This window comes from Nansenia antarctica, assembly GCF_963989245.1.
Source record: "Nansenia antarctica genome assembly, chromosome: 2".
Taxonomy (NCBI): domain Eukaryota; kingdom Metazoa; phylum Chordata; class Actinopteri; order Argentiniformes; family Microstomatidae; genus Nansenia; species Nansenia antarctica.
Window position 1 is genome coordinate 83,885,690 of NC_137675.1, and position 16,913 is coordinate 83,902,602.

The 16,913-nt window shown below is 46.0% G+C and overlaps 1 protein-coding gene across 1 annotated transcript; it reads left to right on the top strand.

Annotated features, from left to right (window-relative positions):
* Window positions 1–944: 944 nt before the first annotated feature.
* ube2z (ubiquitin-conjugating enzyme E2Z) lies at window positions 945–16,226 on the top strand (the record flags this gene model as incomplete). The annotated part of the gene is made up of 7 exons (XM_080523568.1): window positions 945–1,180; window positions 1,680–1,752; window positions 2,052–2,239; window positions 12,367–12,478; window positions 12,713–12,825; window positions 13,027–13,117; window positions 14,484–16,226. 7 exons carry the CDS (start codon window positions 945–947, stop codon window positions 14,658–14,660), a joined length of 990 nt encoding a protein of 329 aa, XP_080379694.1. The 3' UTR covers window positions 14,661–16,226.
* Window positions 16,227–16,913: the final 687 nt, after the last annotated feature.

A 16,913-nucleotide genomic window follows, 5' to 3' on the forward strand; every position in this document is an offset into this window, starting at 1 on the left:
CTTTAGCGGAAAAAAACAGAAGAAAAAAACACTGTGACAAAACAAGCTGAACCCGCAAAGTGCGTTGATGAAACTGGCGGCGGTGTAACGGCGGAGAGATTTTGCGACGCATGATATTATCAGACCTAGTTTCAGACCTAGAGAGCTGAGAGTTGATAGATAGTTTCTATAAAGGCTATAGCTAACAACTACCCCCTTTGGGGCTTTTGGAGGCCAGGAAAAAAAGACACTTTACCTCAGCTTAGCTGCAATGCCGTGGGAGCGGGTCGTCTGGTCTCCGCTGCCCCTCTCCTCCTCCTCGCTCCTCTCCCGCTGACTGCGTCACGTGACGACTCCCCTGGACTCGAACAAACAAACTAACAAGCCATTTTCACATATTTCACTATCGTTTCGAACTATGCTAACAAAGTTTCGAGCAAAACCATCACTCAACTCGTTTAACGTTAGCCACTTCTTTTCCTCGGTACAGCAAATTAGCCCGGCTAGCTAAACCCACCCAACTGTCAACAACCCAAAGCTCTCGAATCGATCTAACCTACCTAGCTTAACAATAAACACACGGAACTGACAACCTTAACTTCACCATGGCGGACAGCAACAACAGCCTCGCAGGAGGAGAAGGAGCTTCTTCTAACGGCACCTTCGGTCTAGGTGCCGCCACCACCACCACCACCACCACCACCGGCCAGGGCCACGGAGGAGGAGGTCCGCTGCTGTTACCCGGTTTCGGCGGCGGTGATTCTTCCTCCCTGCCCGGTCACCACCACTCGACGACGGGCGCAGCTGCTCACCCGAGCTCAGGAGCCGCGACAGGCCTGCTAGCCGCCGCCGTCGTGGCCCCCGGTTACCCCGGTACTACTTCGACGACCACCACCGTGGGAAGTGGTGGTGGGGGGCACCACGCGAACGGCGTAGGACTAGGAGGATTGGGAGGGGTTCTCAATATGATTAGCTCTGCTACCGTCCCTACGGCACCCCACCACCACTTAGCGACCACCATTGGTGGTATCGGGGGGCTGGGGGGGGTGGCGGTGGCCGTGGGGCTCGCCGGAGGAGGAGGAGGAGGAGGAGGAGCGGGGGGCCTCCTGTCCCAGATCCACGCCACCTCCTGGGACCCCACTCTGAGCACGGACTGGGACAACGAGAAGGCGTCCCAGCAGTGCATCCTCCGGATCAAAAGGTAAAAACGTTGATTTAGCCAGGCCTTAGGTTTGGGTTCTGAATCACAGGGTGGATGATGGCGGTAGTAGTGTTTAGTGTTGTAGCTCTGTAATGATGTCGTCGTTGTTAATTGTTCAGGTGGTTACAGAAACGAAAGTCAGTATTTTTTAGGTTACCGTTTCCCGTTGTTACACGTGGGAGGGTGGGCGATAGAAGTGTGTGAGAGGGTCTTGACGTAGGCTGTTATGAAAGAACAACTTTTCTAGTGTGATCTACTAAAGTGTGTGTAGTTTTTCCGCCTGCCCGCTGAGAAAAAGACGCAGTATTAGGGAAGTGATTGATAACGGTACGGTGATGGTGAGTGACGGTGTTGGGTTGCATCAGTGGGTTGGCCAGTCTCTCCTGTTGGCCAGTCTCTCCCTGTCAACACAGCTCAGCAACCTTTCGAATGCCAGTGAAATCAAATCCTCTCTCAGTCTGTAATGTAACATAACGTGTTTCTCCTGTCCTCTCTGCAGGGATATTATGTCCATCTACAAGGAGCCTCCGCCAGGGATGTTCGTGGTACCTGACCCACACGACATGACCAAGGTACATTTGAGCCACCTAGCAGACACATTTTTATCCAAAGGGACTGTACAATAGTATATTTGTAGAAAAGTAAGTGAATCTATCTATAACTAATACATCAGTCATTGTAAGTTAAGCACAACTGCCATCGGCATTCACAAAGCTAGAGAGAGGAAGACACAGGTTTTTTGGTACTACTCTCATCGCCTCCATACTACTAGACTGGCTGGTGGAAGTATGACCCAGCTCTGTGATGCTCAGGCCCGGTCCTTTTGATACTATTTGATCATGACCCCCACCCACCACCCTCCTTCCCCCAGATCCACGCCCTCATCACGGGCCCCTTTGACACGCCCTACGAGGGGGGGTTCTTCCTCTTCCTGTTCCGCTGCCCCCCTGACTACCCCATCCACCCGCCCCGGGTCAAGCTCATCACCACCGGGCAGAACACCGTTCGCTTCAACCCCAATTTCTACCGCAACGGCAAGGTCTGCCTCAGCATCCTGGGGTGAGTGGCCCTACACACTTCACCCTACACCCGACCCTAGACACTACACCCTAGACACTACACCCTAGACACTACACCCTAGACACTACACCCTAGACACTACACACTACACCCTAGACACTACACCCTAGACACTACACCCTAGACACTACACCCTAGACACTACACACTAGACACTACACCCTAGACACTACACACTAGACCAGGCCTATTCAATTAGCGGCCCGGGGGCCGCATGCGGCCCAGACGCGACCCCCGATTGGCCCAGCCATAAAAGCAGAGAAAAACGTATTTCGCGAGTGTTCAGAAATTCATGCAGAAATGTCTACAATAGTAGCCTACAGAACGTGAATATAACACTCTAAACAAACTAAGCGGGGAGCTTAAAACAACAATGGATAATGGCTACAATTAATTGTATTCGCTCCACTTCGAGCCTCCAACATTATTATTATTATTAACTTATTCCGCAAGTTGCTGTCAGAAATGTCTGCTGAGCACCACGAGCTGCTTTTGCATAACGACGTCAGGTGGCTGTCCAAAGGCAAGGCACTGGAGCGTTTCTGTGATTTCAGAGAGGAGATTACAACTTTCCTCTGCAGCAGCAAGCAAGCAAACGAAGGCAGAAACACACTTGAATCGCATACTGGACGACAACTTCATGGCTGATGTCTGCTTTCTGAGCGACATATTCAAACCTGAATGACCTAAATGTGGGGCTACAACAAGGCAGAGACAAAACTGTGATTTATCTTGTGGAACAGACGCACGTTCCAAGTCAAACTGGACCTTTTCGCGGCCGACTTGTGCACCGGCAGAATGCTGCATATTCCGACGCTCCGCAAATGCGTCTCATCCCCGGCACAAATCACAGATGTGATGACTGTTTTCATTGCGAGGTTGAAAGAGAACTTTGCTGGTCGACTGGATGGACTTGCTCTGCCCGCAGAGGTGATGGGCTTTGCCAGAGACCCGTTCACTGCTGCAATAGAAGGGGACTTATCGACGAGGGGAAATTCATACTCGACCTTGTTGACATGCAGTCATCCGTAACCATGGCACAGGAGCTTCGCACTAATGGACCTGCGAAGTTTTGGAGTGATGTCAACGTGCACCAGTTCCCTAACGTTAAGAAAGTAGCAATCCATGTGCTCAGTATGTTTGGATCAACATACACCTGTGAATCAAGCTTTTCACACATGAACACAATAAAAAGCAGCTCTCGTTGTTCCCTGACTGACAGTACTCTTCACCAATGCCTTGGGATTGCATTGACATCTTATGAGCCAAATGTCACTGCTCTTGTTCAGAATAAAACATGTCACTTCTCACACTAAGAAAGTCAGCAGGGTAAGATTAGATTAGATTAGATTCCATTTTATTGTTTAACTGTAACTGTAACTTGTTTAATTGTGCACTCAAGGTGTATTTTCATTCAGTTAAAAGCACGTTGTGCCTGGGTCAGCTATGACCAACATTTTTATTTTACAAAAGGACATTTTTTTTATTGGTATACTACTGCACACTTTTTTATGCACTTTGAGATGTGCATGGGTCAGTTGAGACCAAAATGTTGTTGTTTTACCTAAAAAGTGAAAAAAGTATTGCTATTAGGTTCTGTTCAATTACAGCTCTTTTATTGTGTTCAGTCAAGTCTTTTTGACGTTCCCGTGTCAGATGTTACCTAATTTAAAAGGAAAACTATAAATAAACTGCTTGTATTTCATTAGGCCTACATTCATTTGTGTTGGTTTGAAATGTGTCATTACCTGGTGCCTAGGCTACTGGCCGCTGAAAATGTCTGGCCCAGCTAAATTTCTTGGTTTTCAAATCTGGCCCAACTGAATTTGTAATTGAATACCCCTGCACTAGACACTACACACTAGACACTACACACTAGACACTACACACTAGACACTACACCCTAGACACTAGACCCTAGACACTAGACCCTAGAACAGGGGTGGCCAACCCGGCTCTTTGCCTGTCTGTGTGCGGCTCTTTAATCTAATCATTAAAAGTGCGTGGCTCACTCTCTGTGTCTCGATAGACATTGTTTTGGTATGGCAATATATGGCACTCGCCATACCTGGATTCAAAAATAAAAAAAATCCCCAGAAAATGTAATCTGAATCACGTTGTGTCATGTTGGTGATTTTATCCACTCCACACAACGGTAACTCAACATCCTCCCGGCTCCATCTCACCCCACCAGCCAGGCGCTGTAGTGGAGCGCAGGGTTGCCAGACGGGATTTGACAATTTCCAGCCCAACCAGTCTAAAAGCTGCGAAATTCACCCGTCCAGTGTGACCAAAAGTAGCCCAATCTGGCAACACTGGAGCGGGACATCGGTTCCTCAATAAACAAGCCACAAGTAACGTTAATGTTAAAATCTTGTCCATGATTCTCGTTCATTCAGGTGGGTTAAACAAACTGTATAAACGCCATAATACTGTTGGTTCAAATGTAATATATTAATGAACAAGTTCATGTCATGTCATGTTCTGTCAAACATGTTCTAATGTTATTTTAGTGAAAAAACGGACCTAACGTCACCCGCGATTGTGAAGCTAACTCTAACAAGCTAGTTAGCGAACATTAAAGATTACAACAGCTAGTTTACGTATGTCAACAATGTCTCTATTCTCAATAATTTCAGTAATAATTGTACCAAATTGGGGCCAGTAAAACTAACTTGTGTGTAAGTTATATGTGTGTGCAAGCATGTTTTGATATTGTCAATTGTCTCACTTTTAGTAGGTGAGCTGTAACAAAAATATGCCAGGGAAAAAAAGGAAAATGGACATAAAGACCTTTTTTGGTCAAAGGGCAGCAGAGACTAGTACAGGGACACAGGTGAGGTCTACTCTCACAATACTAGTGTTTTAACAGTGCAGTTAATTTAGAGTTGAGAATAGCTAAATCTGTAATGTTTTGTTTCTAAGGAGATTGAACCAGTCTGCCTGCTAGGAAAGATGTAGATTACCACCTACATACTGTAGTTGTCTCCTTTATTCATTACCTTAATGTCATATAAGTCAATTGTATAGAAACAACTCACCAAAATTGACTATTGCACAACTGATTTGGCAAAAAAAATCCACCAAGGGGGGGAAACCCCCCCCCCACTCTGTACCTTGCCATACCTTGGCCTTTGCTGAAATGACAACACTGGTCTCATAGCCTATTGGAAATGTATTACGTGTGTGTGTGTGTGTGTGTGTGTGTGTGTGTGTGTGTGTGTGTGTGTGTGTGTGTGTGTGTGTGAGAGTGAGAGCTTTTGTGAGCCCGCATGTATGATGTGGCTCTTTCTGGTACCCCAACAATTTTTTGGGCTCTTAGTAGGGCTGCACGATTTGGGGAAAAAAATCGAATTGCGATTATTTGGACAGATATCGCGATTGCGATTAATTTGCGATTTTTTTTTTTTTTAAATAGCAGCAAAAAAAAAAAAAAAAAAAAGGAAGTTTTTGTAAAGTGTGGCCATATCTCCGGCTAGGAAGGTCGTATCAACGTGCAGTTTGTTTGTACGTCTTCAGGGGACTTAGAGGCTCCCTCCTCTAGCACCCCCACAAGTGCTGATATAAGTTTGTGGTGTTGCCTCTGGATGTAGCGACTGTTCCACGACAGGTCGTGCACAACACCTGTTTTTGTTGCACATCAGTCGTCCTAAATCCGAAATACTTCCACACAACAGAAGTGCTGCTTTTCTTCGGGACTAAAACGTCCAACGTTGCTTCTGGTTCTGCTGAAGCCATTATCCACCATGAATGTTGCTAGCTACCGAAACGTGGGCGTTTCACGTGCGATGTTGTTGGTGTGCGTTCATTGACGTTGACGTTCATTGACGTTCACGTCCATTGTTGACGTTCATTGTTGACGTTCATTGACGTTGACGTTCATTGACGTTGAATCCTTTGGATTAAAAGCGTCTGCTAAATAGCAAAAAAAAAAAAAAAAATCGTGCAGCCCTAGCTCTTAGTCTCCGACTGGTTGGCCACCCCTGCCCTAGAACCTAGACACTAGACCTTAGACACTAGACCTTAGACACTAGACCTTAGACACTAGACCTTAGACACTAGACCTTAGACACTAGACCTTAGACACTAGACCTTAGACACTAGACCTTAGACACTAGACCCTAGACACTAGACCTTAGACACTAGACCTTAGACACTAGACCTTAGACACTAGACCTTAGACACTAGACCTTAGACACTAGACCCTAGACACTAGACCAGGGGTATTCAATTACAAATTCAGTTGGGCCAGATTTGAAAACCAAGAAATTTAGCTGGGCCAGACATTTTCAGCGGCCAGTAGCCTAGGCACCAGGTAATGACACATTTCAAACCAACACAAATGAATGTAGGCCTAATGAAATACAAGCAGTTTATTTATAGTTTTCCTTTTAAATTAGGTAACATCTGACACGGGAACGTCAAAAAGACTTGACTGAACACAATAAAAGAGCTGTAATTGAACAGAACCTAATAGCAATACTTTTTTCACTTTTTAGGTAAAACAACATTTTGGTCTCAACTGACCCATGCACATCTCAAAGTGCATAAAAAAGTGTGCAGTAGTATACCAATAAAAAAAATGTCCTTTTGTAAAATAAAAATGTTGGTCATAGCTGACCCAGGCACAACGTGCTTTTAACTGAATGAAAATACACCTTGAGTGCACAATTAAACAAGTTACAGTTACAGTTAAACAATAAAATGGAATCTAATCTAATCTAATCTTACCCTGCTGACTTTCTTAGTGTGAGAAGTGACATGTTTTATTCTGAACAAGAGCAGTGACATTTGGCTCATAAGATGTCAATGCAATCCCAAGGCATTGGTGAAGAGTACTGTCAGTCAGGGAACAACGAGAGCTGCTTTTTATTGTGTTCATGTGTGAAAAGCTTGATTCACAGGTGTATGTTGATCCAAACATACTGAGCACATGGATTGCTACTTTCTTAACGTTAGGGAACTGGTGCACGTTGACATCACTCCAAAACTTCGCAGGTCCATTAGTGCGAAGCTCCTGTGCCATGGTTACGGATGACTGCATGTCAACAAGGTCGAGTATGAATTTCCCCTCGTCGATAAGTCCCCTTCTATTGCAGCAGTGAACGGGTCTCTGGCAAAGCCCATCACCTCTGCGGGCAGAGCAAGTCCATCCAGTCGACCAGCAAAGTTCTCTTTCAACCTCGCAATGAAAACAGTCATCACATCTGTGATTTGTGCCGGGGATGAGACGCATTTGCGGAGCGTCGGAATATGCAGCATTCTGCCGGTGCACAAGTCGGCCGCGAAAAGGTCCAGTTTGACTTGGAACGTGCGTCTGTTCCACAAGATAAATCACAGTTTTGTCTCTGCCTTGTTGTAGCCCCACATTTAGGTCATTCAGGTTTGAATATGTCGCTCAGAAAGCAGACATCAGCCATGAAGTTGTCGTCCAGTATGCGATTCAAGTGTGTTTCTGCCTTCGTTTGCTTGCTTGCTGCTGCTGCGGAGGAAAGTTGTAATCTCCTCTCTGAAATCACAGAAACGCTCCAGTGCCTTGCCTTTGGACAGCCACCTGACGTCGTTATGCAAAAGCAGCTCGTGGTGCTCAGCAGACATTTCTGACAGCAACTTGCGGAATAAGTTAATAATAATAATAATGTTGGAGGCTCGAAGTGGAGCGAATACAATTAATTGTAGCCATTATCCATTGTTGTTTTAAGCTCCCCGCTTAGTTTGTTTAGAGTGTTATATTCACGTTCTGTAGGCTACTATTGTAGACATTTCTGCATGAATTTCTGAACACTCGCGAAATACGTTTTTCTCTGCTTTTATGGCTGGGCCAATCGGGGGTCGCGTCTGGGCCGCATGCGGCCCCCGGGCCGCTAATTGAATAGGCCTGCACTAGACCCTAGACACTAGACCTTAGACACTAGACCTTAGACACTAGACCTTAGACACTAGACCTTAGACACTAGACCTTAGACACTAGACCTTAGACACTAGACCTTAGACACTAGACCTTAGACACTAGACCTTAGACACTAGACCCTAGACACTAGACCCTAGACACTAGACCTTAGACACTAGACCTTAGACACTAGACCTTAGACACTAGACCTTAGACACTAGACCTTAGACACTAGACCCTAGACACTAGACCCTAGACACTAGACCTTAGACACTAGACCTTAGACACTAGACCTTAGACACTAGACCTTAGACACTAGACCTTAGACACTAGACCTTAGACACTAGACCCTAGACACTAGACCCTAGACACTAGACCCTAGACACTAGACCCTAGACCAGGGGTCGGCAATAGGCGGCCCGTGGGCCATTGCTGGCCCATCACCAATAATATTTGGCCCAGCAGATTATTTTGAGAATCCACTTTTTTTTCTTTTTTTCTTTTTTTACAATATCGGACGGACAGTCCCACATATAGCGCCTATAATGTCCGAATAGAGAATCGACCTCCACCTGAATAATGCTTATTGTACTTTTATCCATGTTGAGAGTGAATGACACAGGGACAGACAATCAGGCAGCGAAGCGCACTGACGCTGAACCCCTCATACTGAATCATAAGTAGGTGGACAACGCGTGGTGCTGAAATAGCCAACATGCGGTGTGTGGTTTGAAAAAAATAACACGAGCTCAGTAAACCATTCAAACGTAATGTTTACATATATGTGACTGCAACACACATATGAACAGTAACAAAGCAAATTCTGTTTAATTTTCTGAAAAACATTGACAACAAAATCGGCGCAAACAAAAAGCATCTCCCATCGGTCACTATTTGCTTGATATCTGGTGATATGATATCTGGACGTCACTTTAATCCGCAGGCAGTTCTCAAGGTTTTTATGCATCAATCGATTCCTCTCGTGCGTCTATCACATTCATTGACGAAAAGGACGACTCGCATGTATAGAAAGGGAACATTGTGAGCACGTAAAATGTGAGTCTCACAACGGCTTTGCATTGATGAAACCAGGTAGGATGAACGTATAGTTCGCTGTCCATTCCTCTTTAAATGCCCTGTTTTCACCGTCAACTTTCCTCTTTAGACCTTTGGAGAGTGACATTGTTTCTCTTGCTAGCTAGCAGGTTAAATGTTTAGCTAACTTCACCCGGCACGCAAACAACCAATCCAATAATAATGTGACCTTGTCTGGGAGGAGGAGGGAATAATTATCAGAACAAAAGTATGTTAAATAATTATTAGAATAAGTTAGGCTGCGCTACATCGTCAGTCCACACATTTATTATTCAAAAATATGGAAAAGGGTGAAACTACGTTTCAACGTTGTTGAGAATCACAACACAAACTCGCTAGTCAAGCCAAAATACTGCAACGTAATGGATTGGACTGCTATCTAGTTAACTAGAACACTACTGTACATTGTTAGCAGGCTCACAAAACAAGCTGTGTTAGTTGACTAGCGATGTGTACATTTTTCGAAAGAAAAGTCAAAGCATTAGAACATGTCAAATTTTTTAACAATCAATTACTTAAATTAGCCTTTGATTATGTTCGGGCCCGCCGCTAGACCCTAGACACTAGACCCTAGACACTAGACCCTAGACACTAGACCCTAGACCCTAGACACTAGACCCTAGACACTAGACACTAGACCCTAGACCCTAGACACTAGACCTTAGACACTAGACACTAGACCTTAGACACTAGACACTAGACCCTAGACCCTAGACCCTAGACACTAGACCTTAGACACTAGACCTTAGACACTAGACACTAGACCTTAGACACTAGACCTTAGACACTAGACCCTAGACACTAGACCTTAGACACTAGACCTTAGACACTAGACCTTAGACACTAGACCTTAGACACTAGACCTTAGACACTAGACCTTAGACACTAGACCTTAGACACTAGACCCTAGACACTAGACCCTAGACCCTAGACACTAGACCTTAGACACTAGACCCTAGACCAGGGCTCGACAGTGCGACTGTTTTGGTCGCATTTGCGAGTGAATATATTTCTGTGCGACTTGGAAATACATTCAATAGCACCAGTGCGACTAAAAGACTGCTGAACTACTGTCATGCGCAGTCAAACGTATGTGTATAAGCGATGAGGAAATGAAAACAGTGAACAGAAACGCGTGTCGCAGAAATGCTTCACGCGAGTCCTATATGCGCTTAAAATGCGCATTATGGGTATATGGGATACAGCTCTCATAGTTCGTAGCGCTGTGTTTTGTTAGCCGCTAGCTGCTAGCTGCTAGCAGCGTTTGCTTCCGGTTTCATTACAAAGAGGTTAACCCTATATGTGCCTGACGTCTAACAACATTCAAATGACTCTAACTTCATATTTTTTCGGATTTCAATGTATGACACATCATTTGAAAGCTTATGATCCGTAGTGCCAATCCACAACACGTCACATTTGAAAGTGTTTATGTAATTTTTTTACATTTGAAAGTGTTTTTTGTTTATATATATATTTATATTATACAATATACCAGTCATATTCTGGAATGTGTCTAAATGTTAAAGTTCCATAAGTTCGTAGCGCTGTGTTTTGTTAGCCGCTAGCTGCTAGCTGCTAGCAGCGTTTGCTTCCGGTTTCATTACAAAGAGGTTAACCCTATATGTGCCTGACGTCTAACAACATTCAAATGACTCTAACTTCATATTTTTTCGGATTTCAATGTATGACACATCATTTGAAAGCTTATGATCCGTAGTGCCAATCCACAACACGTCACATTTGAAAGTGTTTATGTAATTTTTTTACATTTGAAAGTGTTTTTTGTTTATATATATTTATATTATACAATATACCAGTCATATTCTGGAATGTGTCTAAATGTTAAAGTTCCATAAGTATAAGCAAAATAAAGTAACAGTTAGTACTTTATAGTAGTAGCATAAAAATAAAAATAAACACGAACCGTAAACCATGACCTAAAAACCGAGGTTCATACCGAACCGTGGGCCAACTGAAATTAATATTCTTACTTCCCCTTTACATTGTGTGAGTCTCCATTTTTATTACGGCCAAGAGCCGGTTATGGTAATTTTGATATGTTATGATTATGATAATTTGTTGTCGTTGACGAAAATTGCGCAATTTTCATTGTGCTACTGAAATTCTTGGTGTGCTACTAAATGTTTCAACATGGTAGCACAGTGCTACCTGGGGAAAAGGTAAGCGTCAAGCCCTGCCCTAGACACTAGACCTTAGACACTAGACCTTAGACACTAGACCTTAGACACTAGACCCTAGACACTAGACCCTAGACACTAGACCCTAGACACTAGACCCTAGACACTAGACCCTAGACACTAGACCCTAGACACTAGACCCTAGACCTTAGACACTAGACCTTAGACACTAGACACTACACCCTACACCCTAGACACTAGACCCTAGACACTAGACACTAGACCTTAGACACTAGACCCTAGACACTAGACACTACACCCTAGACACTACACCCTGGACACTAGACTACATACTACAGCCTAGACACTATGCCCTAGCCCCTACACCCTAGACACTACGCCCTAGCCCCTCACCCTACACATTACACTCTAAACACTACACCCTAGACACTAGGCCCTAGCCCCTCCACCCTACACACTACACACTACACACTAGACACTAGCCCCTACACCCTAGACACTACACACTACACCCTAGCCCCTACACCATACACACTACACCCTAGCCCCTACACCCTAGCCCCTAGTCCCTACACACTACACCCTAGACAGCATCCTGGGGTGAGTGGCTGAGACACAACATTTGGCCCTACACGCTACACCCCAGTCATTATGCCCCAGCCCCTACACCTTAGACACTACACCCTAGACGCTACTACTGTGCCCATGTCAGTCCTGGTTTTAACCGTTCTGCTCCCTCTCCTCTTCTCCTTCTCTCTCGCTCTCTCTCTCACACACACACACACACACCTTCTTCATCTCTCTTGCTCTCCCATTCCCCCTGCTCTTCCCTTCCTCCTCTTTTCTTTCTCTCTCCCACTCTGTCTGTCTCTCTTTCTCTCTCTCCCTCCCTCTCTCCCTCTCCCTCTCCCCCATCCACCCCCCCCACCTCCCCCCTGGTGGTTGTGTCTCTGGGTCAGGACGTGGACCGGTCCGGCGTGGAGCCCTGCTCAGAGCATCTCCTCTGTCCTGATCTCCATCCAGTCTCTGATGACGGAGAACCCTTACCACAACGAGCCTGGCTTCGAACAGGTAGGCCCCGCCCCCCACCCTCCGCGGACTACATTACCCAGCAGGCAGTTCCAACTCAACTCAATGAATGGGGATTAATGGGAAATGTGGTTTGTTGGTGGTGGAGCGATGCAGCGGCCGTAGTAGTTTGATGAACAAAAAGTTACTGCTGCAGGGTTGTTGTTGTTGTTGTTATGGGTGAACAGAGCTGTAGGCCGTTTCATACAAGTGTGTGTGTGTGTGTGTGTGTCTCAGGAGAGACACCCCGGGGACAGTAAGAACTACAACGAGTGTATCCGCCATGAGACCATGCGCGTGGCGGTGTGTGACATGCTGGACGGCAAGGTGCCCTGTCCTGACGCCCTCTGGTGAGTACTGCCTGACACACACACACACACACACACAGACTACTGTACACACACACACACACACACACACACACACACACACACATTATTGTACACACACATAAGACTAGCCAATGATTGATGTGTTCCAACTTATAACCTCATACGAGATGCAACATGTTGTTATTTATTAACGTGTGTCTGTGTGCGTGTGTGTTACAGGAGTGTGATGGAGAAGTCTTTCCTGGAGTACTATGACTTCTACGAGGGGGTCTGCAAAGAGAGACTCCATCTACAGGGACAAAACATGCAGGTGTGTGTGTGTACATTCATGCTACTTTGGCTGCAGTCTGTAATGGAAATGTAACCATACGGTCCTCAGGTGAGACAGGAAACCAACAAGATGGTACACAGTATTTACTCGTTAATAAGGTTTAATCAAAATAGTTTGCAAAGTATTGACTTCTTAAACAACAGTACACAACAGAAGTGTCATGAGAGCTGTCCTGGCAAGAAGCCCTCAATTCCGGCTCTCACCAACATCTTATACTCGACCAGATGCACAAGGTCAGCCGGCCCTCCTTCGAGGGTGGCGTGATTTACAAACAATGAGCTGGTGTGTACCTTATCTCTCTCAGTACTAGCAGATGGGCACCCTATCTTGTCAAGTGGCAGATTTAGCACATTCTGTACTGAGAAGTAAGGTAAGAAGTAATCAGAACACAATATCCAAACTTGCATTCATGTAGAACTCCAGAGCAGTTAGATCAGATAACATACTGTTAACCTCTTAGTCTATGACGTTAGTACAGGAACAAATCAACTTAGGATATACTGATTATACACAGGAATAACAGGAAGACACGAGAGAGCATTTTTAGCCATTACAAGTCCCATTGTCCACCCCTACTCCCAGTAACGTGTGGTAGGGGAGGACAATGGGAGGCTGGTGGAGGTAGAAATGGGAGGCCTCAGTGTGACTTGTGGAGCAGAGTGGTATGACAACGTGTGTTCTGGGGCCAGCGCTGGTTTATGGCTGATAACTAGAATTCAATTCAAGGTTCTGGTCATCACTGACAGAGCCCTCAGGCACCTGCATACATCTGTGACCTACTGCGTCCTTACAGCCCCAGTAGGTCTCTCAGGTCCTCTGACCAGGCTTTGTTGGTTGTCCCCCGTGCCAGATTGAAGACCAAGGGTGATCGAGCATTCCAAGCTGTGGCTCCCATGCTTTGGAATGCTCTTCCCTTGGATCTTTTAAAAAAACAGCTAAAGACTGTCTTGTATAGACAAGCTTTTGGCTAACCCCAAAAGCCTGTCTTCCTGTGTCCTGTTGATGTTGTTGTACACTTGTGGTTTGTTACTTGTTCGTATTTTCACTTGTTTACCTATTTTTAACCTGCTATGACTTTTGCTCTTTTATTATGTTCTTGTATATGTAAAGCACTTTGTGACCCCTGGTCTGGGATAGGTGCTATAGAAATACATTTTACTTACTTACTATAACTTGGTTATCTGATCTCCATCTCTCTCAAGTTTCAAGTTGATTAGGTTTCTTAGGTAGAGCCAATACACTGTGGTCAAGTTGTGAATAAGACACCAACTTCTACTCTTTCGTCTCTCCACTCTCTCTCTCTCTCTCTCTCTCTCTCTCCCTCCCTCTCTCCCCCTCCCTCCAGGATCCGTTCGGGGAGAAGCGGGGTCGTTTCGACTACCAGGGTCTCCTGGTGAGACTGGGCGCCACGCAGAAGCGCGTCCGGGAGAAGTGTCCCCCCGAGGACGAGGACGCCGTCTCCGACTCGGACACCAGCTCCTCCGGCACGGACCCAGACAGCCAGGGCAGTACCCAGCCCTAACCCCCGGAGGGCGCCACCCCCCCGCCCCCCCTCCGAGCCTGGGAGCTATAGGGGCCTATAGGTACCGTAGCCCTGCCCCGAACCACCACAGCGAACGGGGGGAGGGGGGGCCGTAGAGACCTCAGAGCCAGACAGACAAGGAAGGGCGCAGTTTCCAGCCCTCACCACCGGCTGGCGCACACAGACCTCCTCTGACTCTGACAGACCCCCAGGTGGCAGTTCCCAGGCCCGACCACAGGATGGCGCCAAACACCACCACCACTACCACCAACAACACTACTACGACTCTTCTTCTTCTTCTTCTTCCTCTTCTTGGTTTGCCCCCTTCTACTGTTTAAGCTGGACGCTTTGTTCATAAGCGAGATGTTTTCGGGGGGGAGAGGCGTTTAAAAAGATCGACCATGTCTGTTCTGATTGGTTGTTCTCTTTTCTTCCCCCCTGCCCCCCCCCTCCCTCCCTCTCCTCCTCCTCCTCCTCCATTGACTGCCTTTTGATTTGTGTTCCGCTGGCTTTGATAAGCGATGCCAGTTCCTGATTGGATAAGGGGGGCGGGGGGTGGGTATTCGGGGCCTGGAGGCATCGGCTCCTGGGAGAGGGACACTGTTTGATTGACAGTTGTTTGTTGTTGCTGTTGTTGTTGCTGATGTTGTTGTTGCTGCTGTTGTTCTTGCAGTATTTGTCATCTGTTGTGTTCTCTGTTCTGTTGAACCCTAGTTGATGAAGTTGAGGTGATATCTGAGATCTGCCCTAGACACACACACACACACTACTTTACACACACACACACACATACACACACCCACTACTTTACACACACACACACACACACACACACTACTTTACACACACACACACACACACACACACACACACACTACTTTACACACACACACACACACACACACGTCACAGTCAACACACAATACATACATGCATAGGAATCCAGTGTGCGTTGTGTGGCCGTGTGACTATGTACCTGTACACACTAGGGATGGGCATCGATGATCGATTAATTGATCGATAAGGTCTTGGTCGATCACTTTTATTTTTTATTTTTTTTTTTTCGGGAAAAAAAAATAGGGCAGAAATAACAAGCATGTTTTCCTTGGGGAAAAAACTTTATTTGTGTTGCTATTGCACACATTCATTCATTCACATCCAAACTAGACACTACAGTCAGATAACAAGCCACAAGGCAGTGAGTAGCCTAAATTGTTTAACTTAAAAACACATTTTACGTTATAAATAAAAATATAGAAAATAAGTACCTCACCATAGGAGCAGTAAAAAAACAGTTACTCACAAATAGGAGGATGACTGAAAACGTTAGTGTCCTTAAGAGCGTCCAGCTTAACTTAAATTTAAACTCCAGCAAGTGACTGTAGACGGCAGGCCTACTGGTTCTTGTTCAGGAAGATGATCATGTTAACATGTTCAGGGGTGAGAGACGAATGCAATCTGGTGACACGTGGACAAACTAATTTCCATTATTATTATTCCCCAAAAAAAAAAAAAAAAAAGTGATCGGCCAAGACCTTATCGATCAATTAATCGATCATCGATGCCCACCCCTAGTACACACACACCTGTCTGCTGAGGCGCCTGAGGTGTGCTAGTCCTCCATGTTCATGTTCATCTATTAATAACCCCTCCTTGATTGAGTCATCAGATTACAAATAAAAGGTTATGAATCGAGTCGTGATGGGATTATGAATTCATACTGAATTGCATTTAATTCAAAGTCAACCTCCTTTTCCATGCCAGTACTTGACATGTACATATCTAGATATATAGAGAGCATTATGTCCCGCAGAAAGAAAGAGAGAGGTTTTAATTTGCTGATGTAGAAATGATGTAAGGGTTCTTTCTGGACAGACCGAGACCCAGAAATAGAGCATAACCCCACCTCTCTCCCTAACCCCCCACCACCCTCTCCCTACCCCCACCCTCCACCCTCTCCCTAACCCCCCACCCACCACCCTCTCCATACCCCCACCCACCCTCTCCCTACCCCCACCCTCCACCCTCTCCATACCCCCACCCACCCACCCTCTCCCTACCCCCACCCACCACCCTCTCCCTAACCCCACTACCCACCACACCCTCCCTAACCCCCCTCCACCCTCTCCCTAACCACCCACCACCCTCTCCCTAACCCCACTACCCTCTCCCTAACCCCCCTCCACCCTCTCCCTAGCCCCACCCCCCACCCTCTTCCTAACACCCACCACCCTCTCCCTAACCCCCCCACCC